The sequence below is a fragment of the Mobula hypostoma genome, chromosome 14 (genome assembly GCF_963921235.1).
Source record: "Mobula hypostoma chromosome 14, sMobHyp1.1, whole genome shotgun sequence".
In the NCBI taxonomy this organism is placed as follows: Eukaryota; Metazoa; Chordata; class Chondrichthyes; order Myliobatiformes; family Myliobatidae; genus Mobula; species Mobula hypostoma.
In genome coordinates this window covers 54338978-54360974 of record NC_086110.1, presented here as the reverse complement: position 1 = coordinate 54360974, position 21997 = coordinate 54338978, and the positions used below count along the sequence as shown (strand labels likewise).

Here is a 21997-nt window from a genome sequence, read left to right as displayed (position 1 = left end):
ACCAGGGGTTCCCAACCTATTTTATGCCATGAACCCCTATCATTAACCGAATGTCTATGGACCCCAGGTTGGGAACCTCTGCCCTATCTATGTACTCATCCAAATAAGTGGTTTTGCACCCATCACTAGCAGCTCGTTCAACATACCGCTCTCTGTATTAAGTTGCCACACAGGTCCGTTTTAAATTACCTTAAACCTATGACCGCTAGTTTTGTTTGGTCCCTCCCTTTCCCAGATAAAAAAAAGACTAGGTGCATTAACCATATTTCTGCAAGTGCTATCTAGAAATGTCAAGTTCCGGGCACGGGTGGGAAGTGCCGGTGCAGTTGCCAGGGTGACTGCTCAGAACGGGCGCAGCGCAGGCCGATTTGAACCAAGGCAGAATGCGTTGGCCGCTGTTGTGGGCGTCCGGGCGGCAGGCGGCCACTTTGCTGTGTTACCCGGGAGGGCCGCGCTTCTGCAGCGCAGCCCGAGGCCCCGAGATGGACGAGGTGCTCCGGCGAACGGTCGCGGCCTGCGAGCCCCGGGAGAAGACGGCGCCGGCGGCTCTGTTCGAGGAGCAGACGCGAGAGTTTGTGCGCTTTTATCGCGGCCTAAGCGCAGAGCAGAGGCCGGACTTTCTGGCCAAGCTGACAGCCGAGTACGGCGTGGAGCACGGCCGGGTGGACGAACTGTGCGGCCGGCTGGCCGAGGCCCAGTGCCGGGACCTGGGCGCCCTGCTGCAGGCAGAGGAGCGGCTGCGGAACGCACTGACACCCCGCTACAGCGTCCTCATCAGCCGCATCGGTCGCCTGGAGGACGGAGTGAAGTTCATTGTCGACCTGCGGGCTGACGTCCTGCGGTACCTGAAAATGAGGCCTGCCGACAGTCCGCATATCAAGGTGAGAGTAGGGGGTAGGTGGGAACGCAACTAGCCTCTACACCTCGGGACTGCATTCTTCCACAACACTCAGTATTCATCCACCCCATCCAACACCCTTATACCTACTGTTGTGTACAGAATATTTTAGTAACATTGCAAATATATTTAAGATTAAGAATTTTTGTTGTTTCGATAATGTAAAATTATGTGAATGTGCATCTCACTCATAGTAAAGAACCAAATTTACATGCATCTCTCGTGCTCCATTGCTTTTCTTTTTAATTTTATATTTTGAGGTTACAAAACATAACGGTGGCGACAAGTAAGTTTTAAATATATCCGAGATGACAACTTGCCTGTTGAAGCGCAGCGAGCTGTTCCAGTTTAAAAAAAGTGTAGTGAGTCATTAGAGTAAAAAAAATCATATCATGTGTTCTTTGGAAGGGAAGAGACGTTTAAATAAAAAAAAGGCAGAAAACGGACAAATTAGTGGGTTCATAAACAGTGAATATCACGTGATAACAATCATAAATTTTTAAAACAAAGCAGAAGTGGCTGACTACATGGGAAAGATCGTTGCGTTAGATTGCGCAAGAGATAACTAGAATATGTATGAAGCAAGTGAGCAGTATTTTGAAGCAAATGAATTAGCCAATGAAAAGCAATTGCCAGTTTTGCTAATCATGTACATCAGACCAATACAGGTTTAAAGATTAAACTTGCAGAAAATACACCAATGAAGGAGACATACATAAGAAATAAATAGGGAATAGGAGCAGGAGTAGGCCATCTGACCCTTTGAACCTGCTCTGCCACTCAATAAGATAATGGGTGATCTGGCCATGGAATCATCTCCACCTACCTGCCTTTTCACCATAACCTCTAATTCCCCTACCAGACAAAAATCTATCCAACCTTGTTATAAATATATATTTACCGAGGTAGCCTCCACTGCTTCATTGAGCAGAGAATTCCATAAATTCACCACTCTCTGGGAAAAGCAATTCCTTCTCATCTTCATCCTAAGTCTACTCTGCCGAATCTTGAGGCTATGTCCCCTAGTTCTCGTCTCACCTACCAGTGGAAAAAACTTTCCTGCCTCTATCCCTTTCATAATTTTATATGTTTCTATAAGATCTCCTCTCATCCTTCAGAATTCCAGCGAGTACAGTCCCTGGTGACTCAATCTCTCCTCATAGTCTAACCTCCTCATCTCTGGAATCAACCTGGTGAACTCCTCTTACACCACCTCCAAAGTCAGTGTATCCTTCCTCAAGTAAGGAAACCAAAACAGAACGCAGTACTCCAGGTGCAGCCTCACCAGTACCCTGTACAGTTGCAGCGTAACCTCCCTGCTCTTAAATTCAATCCCTCCAGCAGTGAAGGCCAAAATTCCATTTGCCTTCTTGATAGCCTGCGGCACCTGCAAACCAACCTTTTGTGGTTCATGCACAAGCACTTCCAAGACCCACTGCACAGCAGCATGCTGCAATATTTTTACCATTTAAATAATGATCTGCTCTTTCATTTTTTTCTACAAAGTGGATGACCTCATATTTACCAACATTATACTCCATCTGCCAGACACTTGCCCACTCACTTAACTATCTCTATCTCTCTGCAGGCTCTCCATATCTTGTGCACAATTTGCTTTTCCACTTAATTTAGTATCATCAGCAAACTTAGATAAACTACACTCAGTCCCCTCTTCCAGATCATTAATGTATATCATGAACAGTTGCGGGCCCAGCACCAACCCCTGAAGTATGTTGCTCATCACTGATTGCCAACCAGAATAACACCCATATATCCCAACTCCCTGCTTTCTATTAGTTAACCAATCCTCTGTCCATGCTAATACATCACTCTCAACTCTATGCACAAGTCTTTGATGCGGCACCTTATTGAACGTCTTCTGGAAATCCAAGTAAATAACATCCATATGCTCCCCTTTATTCACTGTGCTTGTTATATCCTCAAAAACTCCAGTAAGTTTGTCAAACTGGACTTGCTTTTGCTGAATCCATGCTGTGTCTGCCTGATGGATCCATTTCTTTCCAGATGCTTCACTATTTCTTCTTTAGTGATAGCTTCAAGCATTTTACCAACTAGATGTTAAACTAACTGGCCTGTAGTTACCTGCCTTTTGCTTACATCCTTTTTTGAACAGTGGCTTGACATTCGCCATCTTCCAATCTGCTGGGACCTGCCCAAAGTCCAGAAAATTGTGGTAAATTATCAGCAAAGCCTCTACTATAACTTCTGCCATTTCTTTCAGGACGTTAGGATGCATTCCATCAGGACCAGGGGACTTATCCATCTTCAGGCCCACAAGTTTGCTCAGCACTATCTCTTTAGTGATAGCTATAGTATCGAGGTCCTCACCTCCCATTGCATCCATAGCATCTCTCTTTGGCATGTTAGATGTGTCCTCCACCGTGAAAACCGACACAAAATAGTCATTCAAAGCCTCTGCCATTTCCTTATTACTCAATATCAATTCCCCCTTCTCGTTCCCCAAGGGACCTATGTTCACGTTAGTCACGCTTTTCTGTTTTATATAATTATAAAAACTCCTACTATTCGTTTTTTACATTTTGTGCTAGCTCATTTTCATAATCTAGCGTCTCTTTCTTTATTGCTGGCTTAGTGGTTCTTTGTTGCTTTTTAAAGTTTCTCCAATCTTCCTGTTTCCAGCTACTCTTGGCGACTTTGTATGCACAAGCTTTTAGTTTGATGCCTTCTTTTATTCTTTTATTTCCTTAGTTATCCAAGGCTGGCTCTCCCCACCTTTGCTGTTCTTGCTTTAAACTGGAATATACTTTTGTTGAGCACCATGAAAAATCTCTTTGAAAGTCTTCCACTGTTCCCCAACTGTCCCACCATATAGCCTGTGTTCCCAGTCTACAGTAGCCAAATCCTTCCTCGTCCCAGTGTAGTCTTCATTGTTTAGGCATAATACACTGGTTTTAGATTGAACTATTGCACCCTCCATTTGTATGAGAAACTCAATCATACCGTGATCACTCTTTCCAAGAGATTCCATAACTACTAGATCATTAATTTTATTTGTCTCATTGCACAAGACTAGATCTAAGATAGCATGTTCCCTTGTAGGTTCGGTAACATGCTGTTCAAGAAAGCATCATGAACGTATTCTATGAAGTCCTCCTCAAGACTGCCTCGACCAGCTTTATTCACCCAATCTATGTGCAAATTACAGTTCCCCATGATAATTGCTGTTCCATTCCTCAGATATTTCTCGGTTTATTGCCTGTGCCACTAATGTTATTATTCGATGGCCGATTGACTAACTCTCACCAGTGATTTTTTTTTTCCCTTTTCTATTCCTAATCTCTACCCAGATGGATTCAACATTCTGCTCCTTAGATCTTGTATCATCTCTCACTATTGTCCTAATCTCAACTTCAATTAAGAGGGCTACCCCACCTCCCTTACCTTCCTGCCTATCCTTCCGTACTTCTTGATATCCTTGGATATTTAATTCCCAATCCTGTCCGCCCTGCAACCACATCTCTGTAATGGCCACTAAATCATACCTTATTGTACTGATTTGTGCCACAAGTTCACTGACCTTGTTTTGAATACAGCAGGCTTTCAAAGAAAGTACCCTTACCCTCATTGTGCTTTTAAAATCTTGTAATCTTTTACTCTTTTGTACTTGACTTCACTCCACTCTTACTTTTCTCTTTTTTTAATCTTTTGCTTTTTCTTTATCTGTATTGACACTTTTTACTTTATTTCTCCAGTCTGTTGAACCAACCCCCCCCCCACTATTTCATTTCAGGCTCTATCCACAGTCCTAGTTATGCGATTCTCTAGGATCCTGGTCCCATCACGGCCCTGGTGGAGCCCGTCCCATTGGTACAGCTCCCTTCTTCCCTAATACTGGTGCCAATTTCCCATGGATTCAAGCCCACTTCTCCCACACCAATCCTTGAACCGCGCATTTAATTCTAATCTTGACCCTATGTCAATTTGCAAGTGGTTCAAGTAGTAACCTAGAGATTACCACCTTTTTGGTTCTGCTTTTTAATTTAGTCCCTAGCTGCTCAAATTCCCTTAGCAGAACCTCTCTCCTCGCTCCACCTATGTCATTGTTACCCACATTGACCTCAACAACTGGATTTTTTCCCTCCTACAGCAAATGCCTCTGCAGGCCAGATAAGATGCCTCGAACCCAGGCACCAGGCAGGCAAAACAGCCTTTGGGACGCTCTATCCTTGCGACAGAGAACTCTGTCTATTCCCCTGACTCTACTATCCCCAATTACTGTTACATTTCTCTTCTCTCCCCCCTCTTAAATGACTCCCTGATGGTGCCACAGTTAGGCTTGCTAATCCTTCCTACAACCCCCATTCTCATTCAGACAGAGCAAGAATCTCAGACCTGTTGGTCAAGCTCAAGGGCTGAGGCTTGTCCAGCACTGTCTGTTGGATCCCACTACCCGCCTCACTTGCGTGCAGACCCTCTTCCCCCTGACCACAAACTAAATTTGAGGCAGCTAATCTAATGGGTGTGACTTCCCCCTTCCCCCTGAAACAGAGAATCCAGGTAACTCTCCCCCTCCTTGATGTTCTGCAGTGTTTGAAGCTCATATTCCAGGTCATCAGCTTTGAGCCTGAGTTCTTCAAGCAGCCAATACTTGCTGCAGATGCGGTCACCAGGAACCACAGTGGGGTGTACCAGCTCCCGCGTCATGCAGCTACAGCATATCACCTGATCCTGCATTATCCCTTTATTTAATTAGCTGTAATTTAGTGACTTTTTATTCAACCACTACAAAAGCCTTACCTGTGCCTCCTTGCCAAAGCCTCATGTTCTCACTTCTACACTTGTCCACTCACACAATGGCCGCTCTGCTTTGGCCCTGCTTTACTTTTATTTGCTCCTGCAAATGAATCGCAAATCGATTGGTCTGCAGCTAATGCACCGAGCCCCAGGAAGCACTCCTTTTTAAAATTCTCTTTCCCCCCCCCCCCCCCGTGAATTGATTTGTCAGCCACTAATGCTACATACAAAGAGCATGCTGGGCAGACAAAAGTAAAAAGACTACAGGGAGGTGAAAAAGATGCAAGTTGCAGTTTCATAAAGAGCAGTAATCTGCAAGTTGTTGATGAAAAGTCTGATGAGAGTGACACAGAACTGGATAGCTTGGAATTTATAATGTGAAAATATCAATAGATAAGCAATATGACTTGTACTGAAGTGAACAGCAAATTAATTAAAATGGAATTGGGCACTGGCTGGGCTGTTTCAGTCATTCATTCCACAGATTGAAATTAAACAGCATTTCAAAGATACTGAACTGAAGCCTGCAGATATCCACCTAAGAACTTGTACTGGAGAAAAGATATCTCCTGTGGAAATGACATTTGTATGAGGATATCTTTGCAAACTTTACTGGAGGAAAACACTTCAGCAAAGTGGACAGCGGGGCACCGTAAACACTCACAAAGGGCTTTATCACTAATAGGCTTATTTTTGGAATCGCATCTGTGCCAACACTGGCAGAAAGCGATGGAGCAGGTGCTGCAAGGCTGTCCAGACACTCAGTGTTAACTGGATAATATAATTTTTTTACTGGTAAAAATGACAAGAAATGTTTCCAAAATCTCAAGACATTATTAAAAAGATTAATACTTGCAGAGAGATTTAGGCCGGTTAGAAGAGTGGGCTGAAAGATGGCAGATGGAGTTTAATGCTGATAAATATGAGGTGTTACATTTTGGTAGGACTAATCAAAATAGGACATACATGGTAAATGGTAGGGCATTGAAGAATGCAGTAGAGCAGAGGAATCCAGGAGTATTGGTGCATAGTTCCCTGAAGGTGGAATCTCATGTGGATAGGGTGGTGAAGAAAGCTTTTGGTATGCTGGCCTTTATAAATCAGAGCATTGAGTATAGGAGTTGGGGTGTAATGTTGAAATTGTACAAGGCATTAGTGAGGCCAAATTTGGAGTATTGTGTACAGTTTTGGTCACCGAATTATAGGAAAGATGTCAACAAAATAGAGTACAGAGAAGATTTACTAGAATGTTACCTGGGTTTCATCACCTAAGTTACAGAGAAAGGTTGAACAAGTTGGGTCTTTATTCTTTGGAACGTATAAGGTTGAGGAGGGACTTGATAGAGGTATTTAAAATTATGAGGGGGATAGATAGAGTTGACGTGGATGGGCTTTTTCCATTGAGAGTGGAGGAGATTCAAACAAGAGGACATGAGTTGAGAGTTAAAGGGCAAAAGTTTAGGGGTAACATGAGGGGGAACTTCTTTACTCAGAGAGTGGTAGCTGTCTGGAATGAACTTCCAGCAGGAGTGGTTGAGGCAGGTTTGATGTTGTCGTTTAAAGTTAAATTGGATAACTATATGGACAGGAAAGGAATGGAGGGTTATGGGCTGAGTGCAGGTCGGTGGGACTAGGTGAGAATAAGAGTTCGGCACGGACTAGAAGGGCCGAGATGACCTGTCTCCATGCTGTAATTGTTATATGGTGATATGGTTATATTGGAAGATTAGGGGCTCAGAGCATGATGCAACTAGTGTGAATTCTTTAAACCAAGCACCAATTACTGTGGTTACACCATTTTTTGCACAAGTGGTAAACAAGTGTGTTGAGAAAATTCACGCAGTGTAGGATGCCCTAAGGCCAAAGATAATGTCACAGTTGCAGTCCTTTTTAGGATTTGTCAATTACTATGACAGGTTGCTGCCAAACCTAGCTACTGTGTTCCACCCCTTGAACTCATTACTACAGATTGGGAAGAAGTGTCAATGGACAAAGCAGTGTATGGTAGCTTTCAAAAGGGTAAAGGAAACAGTGACATTAGACACTGTACTTGCACATTATGATCCACATCATCCAGTAAAGCTTGCCTGTGACACCTCACCTTTTGGTATAGGTGCAGTCATGTTAGATGTTATGAGTGATGGCAGTGAACGCCCCATAGCCTTTGCATCACTCTCCCTTATTGCTACAAAGGAAAATTATGCACAAATTGGCAGAGAGGCCTTGAGTCTGGTTTGGTGTGTAAAGTGTTTCAACCAGTACTTGTATGGGAGAGGGTTGACCCTCATTACTGATCATCGACCACTAGTGTCCTTTTTCATTCTACAGAAGGGTATTCCAGCAGCGTGAATGCAGAGATGGGCTCTATTTCTTCTAGGACACAATTACAAGACTGAATTCTTGTATTAATCATGGAAATGCTGATGGATTATCCTTGGAAAAGGAAACTCCTGAAAAATTTACAAGAGGACACTTCTCTTGACATATTCTCGCTAATGCAAGTTGAAAGTCTTCCGATTATGCCAGAGATAATCCAAAGGGAAACCAGAGAAGATGCCACACTCTTTCAGGCCTACATGGCCCCCCCGAAATGGCGGGAATGTACAGCTGAAATCCCAGTTACCCCATTTTGACCAGGGCTATAACGAACTTACCCTTGTAGGGGGTTGCCTTATGTGGGGATTGTAAGTTGATGTACAATCCAAGCTGAGAGCTAATGTGTTGGAGGAGCTACATGCTGGTCATCTTAATGTGGTCAAAATGAATGCATTGGCTCAAAGCTTTGTCAGGTGGGCTGGGATAGTCAGATGGAGCAGTTTACTACGCACTATTCAGGATGCCAACACCTGCAGAAGAAAAGTATCCAGAGCTGTCAGAATCACTTCCTGCAGTCCCAGAGTCAATTCCTGTAACCACCCGGAGGAGGCCCCCGAACCTGAGATTGTTTCAAGCCAAGCCGAGTGACCTCCCTGGTCAGCAAAGATGTTATCCCACAAGTAAGAAGTCCTCCACAGTGATTAAATCTTGAGGCCAGAATGGGGCAATGTAAATTTACTATGCTGTGGATATCTATGTTATAGTTGTTTTATATCATACACTATGTATATAGTTGAAATGAATCTTACGTTAAGTTGGAGTTTATAGCTGAGCAGGGAGGAGTGTTATATATTTAATATTTCAGTAATACTGTAAATTGTTTGATTAAGCATTCTTGTTTAAATAATTCAAGACAGGTTATATGTAAAAATATGTGAATGTCATATGTCATTGCACAGCATGTTAGATGGGCGTGCCTCACTAAAAGAACAAAATTTACACACATCTCTTGGGCTCCCTTGTTTTTGTTTTCATTTGCTTTATGTTTTGGAGTTAAAAGCATAACATCTACAACCAAGAGAAAATCTGCAGATGCTGGAAATACAAACAATACACACAAAATGCTGGAGGAACTCGGCAGGCCAGGCAACATCTATTACAGGCAAGGTGTAATAATAACAGGGTTGTCGTGGTGGGAGGTTTTGATTTCCTAAATATCGATTGGCATCTCCCTAGAGTGAGGGGTTTAGATGGGGTGGAGATTGTTAGGAGTGTTCAGGAAGGTTTCTTGACACAATATGTAGATAAGCCTACAAGAGGAGAGGCTGTACTTGATCTGGTATTGGGAAATGAACCTGGTCAGGTGTCAGATCCCTGAGTGGGAGAGCATTTTGGAGATAGTGATCACAACTCTATCGCCTTTACCATAGCATTGGACAGGAACAGAAACTGACAAGTTAGGAAAGCATTTAATTGAAGTAAGGGGAAATATGAGGCTATCAAGCAGGAACTTGGAAGCATAAATTGAGAACAGATGTTCTCTAGGAAATGTACGGAAGAAATGTGACAAATGTTTAGGGGATATTTGCGTGGAGTTCTGCATAGGTACGTTCGAATAGGTACATTTAACAAGGTGCTTTATTAATGTATTGCTTGTGCAAACATTCAATAGATGCAATTGTCACTACTTTCAAAATGTCATTTTTAAGTAGTAGCTTATGTTTGGCATAGACATGAAAATGTTAAGGCTAAAAAAGGAGAATCGTAAGTTTCACTTTTACTCAGGTAAAAATAAAATCACTTTTGCCCAGTAACTCGGTTTATTGTGCATGTTAAGTATAGCAAAATAATACAGAAAGACATGGCAAAAGTAAAGGCAAATTAATGAGGTAACAGCAAATTTTACTTTTGCCCAGTAACAAGCCTTATTGCAGTTAGTTGTAGCTGTCGTCACTTTCATCGGTGAAGAGACTATGGCTGTAGAAAATGTTTCCAGGGTGACCCCTCTGTGGGAGTGGGGAAGATGTTGGTGGGGCCACCCGGGGGTCTGTGTGTCAGTATGTGTAGCTATTGTAGTGGCTGTGAGGCTGGTATTGTGGCAGTGAAAAGTACTTGGGGGGGGGGAGGGGGGAAGCCATCATATTCCTCATCAGTGCAAATCCCTCTGCAGCAGAGTTAGTCAGTTTTTCAATGTTTGTCGTCAGCCGGGTCATACTGTCCGTGAACTCCCTGTCGGTTGCCTCCCTACGCTCCAGTATTTGTTTTTCCAGTTTTAAGTCCTCCTGCGCGAGAGCCAACAGCTGTCCGTCGTTTGGCAATTTCCTTTTAAGTTTTTCTAGTCTGTAACTGGACAAACGCGAACCAAGTATACCATTTTCTCTTCGCTTGTTTTCTGTAGATGTGTCCTGTGCATGCCCAGTAGGAGGAGATTCACCCAAATACCCATTTTAATGTGGATGGAAGTATTTTCAAAAATGCTTGGTGTGGACACTTACCATTTTTTTGCGAAACCAGTGTTTTCAAAATTATACGGTCTAGTGTGGACGTAGCCTCAGTACCTGTAGGTAAGCCAGCATGGTTTCCTGAAAGGAAAATCCTGCCTGACTAACCTACTGCAATTTTTTGAGGAAATTACAAGTAGTAGATGTGGTGTACCTGATTTTCAGAAGGCCTTTGACAAAGTGCCACACATGAGGCTGCTTATCAAGATAAGAGCCCATGGAATTACAGGGAAGTTACTAGCATGGGTGGACCATTGGCTGATCGGCAGGAAACAGAGAGTGGGAATAAAGAGATCCTATTCTGGCTGGCTGCTGGTTACCAGTGGAGTTCCACAAGGGTCAGTGTTGGGACCGCTGCTTTTTACGATGTATGTCAATGATTTGGACTATGAGATTAATGGATTTGTGGCTAATTTTGCCAATGATACCAGGATAGGTGGAGGAGCGAGAAATAAATAAATAAATGGGCAGACTATTATTGAGATGTGGAGAGAATTCAAAATGCAGAGATACAAAGGGACTTGGGAGTCCTTGTGCAGGATACCCTAAAGGTTAACCTTCAGGTTGAGTCAATGGTGCAGAAGTCGAATGCAAACTTGTCATTCATTTCTAGAGGTGTAGAATCTAAGAGCAGGGATGTGATGTTGAGGCTCTGTAATGCACTTGTGAGGCCACATTTGGAGTATTGTGTGCAGTTTGGGGCTCCTTATTTTAGAAAGGATGAACTAACGTTGGAGAGTATTCAGAGAAGATTCACAAGAATGATTCCAGGAATGAAAGGGTTACTGTATGAAGGGTGTCTGGCAGCTCTTGGGCTATTTTCCCTGGAGTTCAGGAGAATGAGGGGGGATCTCATAGAAACTTTCCGAATGTTAAAAGATCTGGACAGATTAGATATGGCAAAGTTATTTCCCATGGTAGGGGATTCTAGGACAAAAGGGCATGACTTCAGGATTGAGGGATGTCCATTTAAAACTGAGATGCGGAGAAATCACTTTAGTCAGAGGGTGGTGAATCAGGAATCCGTTGTCACGAGCAGCGGTGGAGGCCAAGTCATTGGGTGCATTTAAGGCAGAGATAGATAGGTTCTTGATTAGCCAAGGCATCAAAAGGTATGGGGAGAAGGCAGGAGAGTGGTGATGACTGGAAGAACTGGATCAGCCCATGATTGAATGGTGGAGCAGACTCAATGGGCCAAATAGCCTAGTTCTGCTCCTATAGATGATGGTCTTATGGTCTTGTGTGCGAGAAGCCCTTGTGAAAATCCAAATACAATGGAGTCCGATTAATCAGAGCAGTTGTTTATTTATGACAACTCTTGAAGAACAAACATTAAGTCGAAAAAATAGCCAACAATCCCTTTGTTTATTTGGGATAATATGCCACTTAATTGGAGCAGGAGACTTGCCAAACAGTTGGTCACATGCATTTGCTTGGCCATTGGACACTATAACTTGCCTAGAGTGGTCAGTTTTTAAATAGTTATTTTGTTAGTGAGAGTTGATGCGAAATAAGCAGTAAAACAACTTGGAACTGTTTTGCTGACTGTGGTTTCAAGCATTCAGGCCTGGAGATGCTAGAAACGGGAGTGAAAATGAAATGATTTCAATACTTCAACAAGTTAGGTACTACAAAGGTATTGACAATCATCTTGAAAGGTACAATGAAAGTGAGGGTTTGGAGGATGCAGTCACCTAAAGCATTGTACGAAGGCAGTCCATTATTTCCACTAGGTGCCTGTGCTGATTTTGTTTGTTTACAGTCAATCAAAAAAAATAGATGAATTCCTCCATCAATAACTAGTAAGAACTAATACACAGTTTTATTGTACTGTAGAGGTTTTGGCAGTGTTCTAATTCTGTTTTATTTAAATACATAAATTGTTACTCAGTTAAATGTTTTTTTAAATACATTTTATCAGTTTCTATGAAACTTTGGTAAATTGGGGCTGCTGTTCAATTAATCCAAAATGTACTAGTCCTGATGTGCCCCAATTAACTAGAATCCTCTGTTCATTTTAGCCTTTTGTTTGTACTTCTCTGTCTGCTAGCTGCTTCCTCTAAGAACTCTGATGGATCAGTTGAACATGATTTCTGTTTCATAATTCCTTATTATGATTAGTTACTTAATGATGTAATTCTTTTCTGTCTGTTTGGATCACATTATTTATTAGAATTTCTAGTATTTTCCTGACTATAACATTAAGCTAACTGTTACTTGCCTGTTTCCCCACATGCTTTCCTTGTTAAATAATAGTTACATTTGTTACCCACTAATCTTCAGGAACTGTTGCAGAATCTATGGAATTTTGGAAGAAGATAACCAGAGATATGCTATCTCAGTAGTGTCTTTCAAAACTCTGGAATGTAGATCATCAGATTCTATTGCCTATTAATAGTCCAGACTAATAAATTAGCATTTTGTTGTTGAGAATAGGTTGTCCCAATGGCACAATACATTGGGACCTAATCTTTTCCTTTACAAAAAAATTACCCTATCATGAAGCTGAAGTTACATGGTGACCTCTTAAAATCCATGGTTGGCTGTGTAAACACTGTTAAAGCAAAGAAGAAATTATTTTGCATAAATACCGTTTTTTAATTAGATCATTGTAAATGTAGACAAAGACATGTAAGCAGACTGAATAAGTGGAATGAAAGACACGTGGAATTTGTTATGTGAAGCTAATTGCAATATGTTACAAGTTGGGACATCGCTGTAAATCACTGGATAGTTTCAGCAGCTAATTACCCTGAGAATTGATTCTGAATTAGAATCTATATAAGGTTCTTTTTCTTTCTGTCACTCTCTTGCTCTCCTCCCCTTCTCTTTTTATTTCCGTCATGCTCCCACTTCCTGGCATTTTGAGTTTTTAAGATACTATTTTTCGATGATCACATCCTGTGCCTTTAATAGAAATAATTTTAGAATGTGGTAAAATTGCAAATTAGGGGATTTTTCTTTGTTCCAGTATCCAAAGTTAACATTGGATTTAAATTTATTAAATCCTGAATAGTATGGATGAATGACTCTCTGCACTGTTGGTGATATAAAGTAACTTCATTCCACAATATAAAATTGAAAAATTCAGGGTCTATAATTTTAAAGTACATTCTTTGTCAGAAGGAGATAAGGGCCAAAAACTTTGAGATGTGACTTTCAAAAAATATAGTACAATATTTTTGCAGAATTTTACTTCCATATAGATGTAGTAGTTTTCCAGTTCATTAATGGAACTACTTTTCAGTTCTTAGACAAACCCAGACTTGATCTCCTGAAGTGTTGCTATGATGGAGGCTAAATTGTAAAGTAAGTTTTCTCAGGCAAGACATAATATTGGATAGGTTGAAGGTCACTGGTTTTTGAGATGAAATTGAAATGTGCTGGTGAGATGGACAGCCTTCATTTTCCAGTTTTTTTTTTCCTGGAACACCACCAGGACTGTAGAAAAGTATAATTAGAGTGGCCAGTAAAGGCTACATTTCCAGTGAAATCTACAAACTATAAATGAGAAGGCTTACATGTTCCATTACTGGCTAGCTAATCAGTTGGAGTCCATCTGTGACATTGCAGTTTATATTTGTATTTTTATTGTAGAGGCAGTATTTTCTTCAGTAATCACACAAGGCCCTTGATATTAATCTTTCACCAAATTTCAGAGCAGTCTGATGATCTTATTGATATCTTGAGTGATTAATATTGAGTTTTTGGAATACCGACTATCATTATGGTATGGAACAATAATTGGGATTTCTAAATATGTTTGTCACTGAACATTGTTTTAGTGATCCACTGATGATGTAATAACCTCTGTCCTCCACTCCCCCCATCCCACCTGGTAAATGAGGTCCCATGTGCCAGAATGCCACTTACACCATCATACCCCAGAAACTGTCCTCCCTGGGTCTCAACACCTCCCTCTGCAATTGGATACTGGACTTCTTAACAGTAAGGCCACAGTCAGTCCTTGTGGGCAGCAACATCTGTCATACCATTATGCTGAGCCATTGGCATTCCCCAAGGCTGTGTGTTCAGCCTGCTGCTGTTCACACTGCTGACGTGTTACTGTGTTGCAGGATTCAGCTCAAGCTGTGTCATCAAGCTTGCGGATGATACAAAAGCAGTGGGCCTTATCAAGAACGATAATGAGATGGAGTATTGAGAAGTGGAGCGGCTGGTGGATTGGTATAAGAAGAATGAGCTAAGCCTGAACGTGGAAAAGACAAAGGAAATCATTGGATTTCAGGAAGGTGCAGACAAATCATCCCCCTCAGTGAATATATGGCTGCTCTGTAGATAGAGTTAAGTGTGCTAAGTTCCGAGGAGTTCACATTACAAATAATGGTCCCACCTGGTCCCTTAACATCACCTCCCTGTACAAGAAGGCACAGTAGTGCCTCCACTTCCTAAGAAGATTGAGGCAAGCAAGACTCTTCCCCCCCCCCCCCCCCATCTTAACTGTGTTTTACAGGAGCACCATTGAAAGCATCCTCACAATTTGCATCTGATCTGATATGGGAGCAGTCGAGTATTGGACCTGAAGTCCCTACAAAGGGCTATAAGAACAGCTGAGAGCATCATAGGGGTCTACCATCCATTAGGGACATGTATCAGGAGCACTACATATGCAGGGGCCTTGGTATTATTAAGGATCCCACCCATCCATCTAGTATCATCTTTGACTTTCTACCATTAGGCAAGAGACCATGATGTGAAAAAAACAAGAATGGTTAGGATAAGAAACAGTTTCTTCCCCCAGGCCATTTGGCTTCTGAACTGCCGCTCGCATCGTATTCAACGTGTCACTGGTTAATCTGTTTCATACCTTACAGTATGTAATATTAATGCACTTCAGTTTGTTATTTATGTATGATTAATCTGTAGATTTTATCCATGCCTTCATAAGTTACCATGTGTTATGTGCTTTACACCTTGGTTTGAAGAAATGTCTCGTTTCTGTATATATTTTATATATTATATGTAGTTAAATGACAATAAACTTCACTTGACTTGACACATGCCGTGACTAGTAATAGTTTCAGAGCTCAAAATTTGCACTACTGTCTAGTATCTAAATCCTAGTGGTAATTCTTTGAAAGAAAAATTCTTGATAGTCCAAATACCATGTGCCAAACTTAGTGCAAGGGTTTCAGATTTATTTTATTGTTTTATATCCTGGATCATTTTCTTGAAGATTGAATTAACTCTAAGCATTTGAAGCATGTAGGAAGATGTCTTACTATAGGGTAACCTTATATAGTTAAATCAATTAACTTATTTCCTGTAAAATTGAAATTTAGATCTGTTAAAATGGGTTTGGAGAAGTATAATACAGCCCTTTACCTTTCCTACCCGCTTGGCTTAATCTTTGGACCTGAACATGGATTGTAGATTAAATTTAAAATGCAGCCCTGGACAATAGGTTCCTAAAGCCGTGAACAGTTAATTGGAAAACCAGATAATGCTGATTAACATTTCATTTTGGGTGTCTCGAGTGTGGGTGCGAAGAAGGTGTGAACGATATCTGTAATTCAAAGCAAACATTGTAGATACATTGTAAATATAGAATTGTCCTTTGATCTTTAGCATATAAACTGTCATGTAATATTGGGTTGAACAGGACTCTTCTGTATCCACTAGCTTCAGTCTTTCTCCAGTGACTTTATTCAAATTACAACAACCCCGCCTTTTATTCTGTCATTTTCCCCCTTCCAGGCAGTCCTGAAGAAGGGCCTCAGCCCAAAACATCGATTGTTTATTCATTTTCATAGATGCTGCCTGTTCTGCTGAGTTCCTTCAGCATTTTGTGTGTGTTACTTTGGATTTCCAGTATCTGCAGAATTTCTTGTGTTGATAATTGAGCTGGCTGTTTGCTGTTTGTACAAATTTCATGTGGAAATCTCTATTTGGATTCTCCAAAATTAATTTGAAGTTACTACCTTTTAATTATTCACTCTCTTGCTCCAAGGCTGTAGAGATTTATCCTTGAATTTTGCTAATGAGTAAGTGATGTTTTTAAAAAAACAAAATCTCTTATTGATTCAACATCTTTTTCATTAAATCTATCCATCTAAATTTTGAATTACCCCAGCTTTATGTGCAGTGCTTTACTTTGCATTCAGTCTGGAATACTGAAAGTTGCCAGTACCTGATTGTGTTAGCTGACAGTTTTCTTTGAACTTTTGTATTCTTGTTATTCCCTATTTATCTGATATTATGGATTTTTCCTAAGGCACTTGATCCAGAATGCACCTTAAATAATTCATTGTTGTACCTTGTCAATGAAGAAAATTTAGAATGACATCTGCTTCATAAGCAGGATATCCAAGGTGATTTGGAAATATTTCAGGTTTTAATTTAGATACCTGAAAATTTGATGGATTTTTTCTCATCAGTTTCACTGCATTATATGTAGTTATTGCCATGATGCTTTTTACCCTACTGAGATAAATGTATTCTACTACTGATATAATTTATCATCATCTAATTTTACATCATGAACCTTTGTGTATTTTTGTGTCATGCTTTTTATGTTGAAGAATTCAAATTTTTTTTGGCATTTTGATAAATTTGTTCAAACACTGCTGTTGCTGCAGATGTTGAGGTGTGGAATGCTACATTGCCCAAATAATTTGCATCCTCAATCAACGTGTCATCCAGTTTGAAATAATGGTTTTAATGGCTTTGTGTTCAGCCTTCAATATGCCCTATAGTCAGCTGCCACACAGAATGTAACTTTCAATAAGACACAGTGTTATTCAACAGTATTGAATACAAAATCATTTTACAACGTTGGTTTCATATAACCGTATACTTCTAAAATTGTTTATAAAATAATTTGAATTCTTAACGTTTGTAGTTTTCAAGGATGGTTGATGTTCTGTAAGCCTGTGGAAAGGTTTTCTGAGTAGATTTGAAAGTTGCCATTGGCACACATTTATGCTGAGGCCAGGTGAAAATGGCATGTGGCTTCAGCTGAAGTTGCCCTCTGGTGGATTTCAATGATTTATGAATGACTAGGCATAAGGAATCTCTTATACACTAACTTTCAACCTAACTTTGGAAATTATGGAAGTTATTTTCTGAGATTTGTGTGATAGATATGTGGAGAAAGCTGTGGTGTTTTGGTGTAAACTTCTAAAGTTCTCTCACAGCTGTAACATGTCTTAGAGAAGTTAAAAGGTTGGCACAGCATCATGGTTTGAAGGGCCTGTACTGTTCCGTGTTTTATGTGTTCTACTTCTTTACAATTTTCATTGTTTGGCACTGTTAGTGATGTGGGGCAAACAAACTGAGTCTTAGATTCTCTCCCAGTATGACTTTACTTATGAGTCAAAGAAACCAAAAACAAACTGTTAATACATCTGTAGATTGCTGCAGAATCTTCTTGATACTATAAAGCTATTAAATATTTTCTTTAAATAGTTTTCTCTCAGTTTCTAAATGAAAATATGTGAATGACCACAATCAGGCTTTGCCATAGCCAGCTATAGTCATTCAAAAATATGTATTTTTTTCTCCTTTTAAGTTTTGCAATTAATTCCATGGTGATGTTCTTTACTAACATCGATATTTTTTGTAGAATGGTATGAATTTACAGTCTCTGGTGTTTACCCCTTAAAAATGACAGAAATTGAATTTCGTCAGCAGTCATACAATGATGACTGTCCCAATGGAATCACTGCAAAATGAGGAAGAAACATTAGTTTAAAAATGTTAGAAGAAATGGTCTTTATTTTTGTGCTCCTTTCAAAGTTAAATGATGGATGCATGATTCAGTGAAGTATGTTATAAAAACATTACAGACTTATTGGGGCTTTTAAGAACATTGTTTAGATTTTTCATTTTGATGAGACTAATAGATTTAAAAATATAGATATGCCAGCACTTTAACATAGTTCCCACCCCAATGCAGACAAACAACAGACTGTATGAATAGCACACATTTGAAAGGCCGCTGTTTCTAAACATAAAGTTTGTAGAGAGAAGCATTTTAATCTTGATTTATTTTAAACCTTTATGGCTACAAGTTGGTGTAAATATAAATTGTTAAAATGTTATTAGCTACACTTAAAGAAAATTGGGTAATCTATTTTAATGGTCATTTTTCTGTACTTTTTTCCAAACTGATTTATTATTCCATTAGTCTGTGTTCGAAGTATCAAAGAAAAAATTGAGCTGTTGATGATACAGCATGTTAGCAATTCCTTTAAGGCAAACTCTTATTGTGACTGCAGTTTTACAAAAGTTAGAGTCAAGAGTATTTTTGCCAACTAGGATGAGTGCTTAACAGAAGCTTGTTTTGCTGTAGATTGAGTCCAATCTCCTAGGCACCAAGCAATAGTATTAATATTAACAGTGTGAATCATCAAAGTGTTCTTAACTGTGATCCTAAATAATTCATACTCCATGAATCACTGGAAAGCCATATGCAGGAGCTTGAAATTAAGATATTTCTTTTAAGAAGAGTGTTGTATGTTATGAGCAAAGCAGGAATTTTACCATAAAAGTGCTCCACATGAAGTTTTGAGTTCCCATAGGATTGATAGCATTTTCAAAATCTACACCGGAATTGTACAGCTTGGTTTTAATGACTCCTGTTAGGCAATGTCTCAGGATTGAGAATGGCTTACTTTCATTCTGGCTGTGAGATAGCTAATGTCCTATGTGGGATCTGCTGACTAGAGGAAGTGAAGCTTGACAGAGTTGGTGGGTGTGCTGTTTAGCATGGTGTTTCCTCATTCCCCTCATTATTCATGGGTTTTGAGTTGCAGAGACACAAGATGCTCATTGCTTTCTGTGATACTCCTCAATTTTGAGTAGTCATAGGCCGGGGATTCCCATGGGTCAGTGAAAAAACTTTTTTTTTCCAAGGAGATTTTAAAAATGCCTTTAACACTTTTCTATGTCCATCTAGAAATCTCTTACTATACAGATGCTTAGATTAGAGTGCTTTTTGTTCGGAAATCTGATGTCAGGCATGTGGATAATGTAATGTGGATAATCAGCCAGTCCTGATAAAGGGTCTCGGCCTGAAACGTCAACTGTTTTCTTTTTCCAAAGATGCTGCCTGGCATGCTGAGTTCCTCCAGCATTTTGTGTATATTACTTTGGTTTCCAGCATCAGCAGATTTTGTCTTGTATGTGGATAATGTAGTTTAATGTTGACATAGCCCTCACGTTGGGGAATGTTGCAAGAAGTTGTTGATGTTTGCCTGTTCTGTCATTGGATTTGGAGGATTTTATGAGGGCAACAGTTGTGTGGAATTAGTGTTTTGAGGTGTTACTGCAGGTGGGCTTCATGCACGCAGCATACATTGGTGGGAATCCCTGCAGACATGAGTTCAGAACCAACCTGAAGGTCATAGACTCCAACCTCTTCTCCTCTGTTGGTAGAGGCTGTGCCTCTGGTATGCCAGAGGTGGGAGTACGTTTCATCATCAGCATTTGCCTTCACTGAGAGATGGCTCTTTATGTTTTCCAGGGTGAAGTTGTGGATCTTAGTTGTCTGAAAACAGTATTGGGTAGTTGAAGGAAAGAGCTTCATCTTCAGTATCTCTAATGTTAGGCCTGTCCTCTCGTTCACTTCAGTAAAAGTATCAGAAATGATAAAAGTTCAGCAGAGTGATAAGAAGACTGCCGTATTTCCACTTCCACTCTGTGATTAATGACTGCACACTGCTCTTGAAAGCACACAATACGCCATGGCATTTTATTCTATATTATTAATTCTTATCCATATCAGAACTTACATCAAGAGCATGCTCAGGAGTATCCTTTGCATCATTATGAAGGGAATTGTAGGTCCATAGAGGCTTCTGAATTGGGTTCATAAAATGCGCAGAAATTCATAACTTGACAGTCTATGGAAACTCATAATATTTGGTTAAAACTTGTTAGGAGTACTTGTTAAATGGAGTTGGAATTTGTGATGTATTAGAACTCTATGTGATTATTCATAGCTTGGAAGAGTTCATTGTTAATACCATGTTCACAGAATTAACCATAGAAAATTCAAAATATGCTGTAGTTTCCATTTTCAAGGAGACCTATACTCTTTTAAATATTCATTATTAATGAATCAAGTTTAATATCACTGGCATCAAAGATGTTGTTTTGCAGCAGCAGTACTTTGCAATGCATCATTAAAAAGTATAAATTAGAATATGAAATATATTATAATTAAATTAATAAGTGCAAAAAGAACAAAAAGGAAAAGAATATGGGTTATATTGTCCTTTCAGAAATCTGATGGTATTGGGAAAGAAGCTGTACCTAAAACATTGAGTATATGTCTTCAGGCTTCTGTAGTACCTCATTGATGGTAGTGATGAGAAGAGGGCATGTCCTGGGTGACGGTAGCTTTGGTGGATGTTGCCTATTTGAGGCATTGCCTTTTGAAGATGTTCTCGATACTGGGGAGGCTGGTGCCCATGATGGAGTTGGCTAAGTTTACGATTTTCTGCAGCTTTTCCCAGTTCTGTGCAGGGGCCCCTCCATACCAGATGGTGATGCAATCAGTTAGAACGCTGTTCTTTGAACATCTGTAGAAATTTGCAAGAGTCTTTGTAGACATTCCAAATCTCCTCAACTACTAATGAAATATAGCTGCTGTTGTGCTTTCTTTGTAATTGCATCAATATGTTGGGCCCAAGATAGGTCTTCAGAGATGTTGATAACCAGGAACTTGAAAGTGCTCACCCTTTGCACTGTTGATCCCTTGCTGAGGACTGGTGTGTGTGTTCCCTCGACTTCCTCTTCTTGAAGTCCACAGTCAATTCCTTGGTCTTACTGACATTGAGTGCAAGGTTGTTGCCGTGACAGCACTCAGCCAGCTGATGTATCTCACTCCTCTGTCTCCTTATCACCTTCTGAAATTCTGCTAATAATAGTTGTTTCATCAGCAAATTTATAGATGGCATTTGAGCCATACTGTCATGGGTGTAGAGAGAATAGAGCCGTGGGCTAAGCATGCATCCTTGAGGTGTGCCATTGTTGATTGTCAGTGAGGAGGAGAGGTCTCACGGTGAAGAAGTCAAGGATCCATTGCAGAAGGAGGTACAGAGGCCCAGATTTCGGAGCTTGATGATTAGTACAGAGGGGTAGGGTGGTTCAAAGATGCTGAGCTATAATCAATAAACAGCAGCCTGACTTAGGTATTGCTATTGTCCAGCTGATACAAGGCCAAGTGGAGAACCAGTGAGATTGCATCCGCTGTAGACCTATTGTGGCAATAGGCAAATTACAGCTCGTTTAGGTAGGATTTGATTCTGACCATGACCAACCTGTCAAAGTGCTTCGTCACAGTAGATGTGAGTGCAACTGGGCAATAGTCGTTGAGGAATATCGACCTGCTCTCTTGAGCACTGGTATGATTATTGCCCTTTTGACTTAGGTTAGAATCCCTGACTGCAGCATTGAAAGATTGAAGATGTCCTTGAACACTCCCATCAGTTCGTTGGCACAGATGCAAAGGCTCACCACCATAAAAGGTGTTCTGATGTCG

The 21997-nt window shown here is 40.4% G+C and overlaps 1 protein-coding gene across 1 annotated transcript in view; it reads left to right on the top strand.

Annotated features, from left to right (window-relative positions):
• The first annotated feature begins 241 nt into the window (after nt 1-241).
• The window catches only part of mlycd (malonyl-CoA decarboxylase), a 53683-nt gene continuing 31927 nt past the window's right edge, over nt 242-21997 (top strand). Inside the window, exon 1 of the mRNA XM_063067143.1 lies at nt 242-881. Coding sequence (XP_062923213.1) covers nt 384-881 — 498 coding nt within the window. The 5' untranslated portion in view covers nt 242-383. The remainder of the gene's footprint in view (nt 882-21997) is intronic.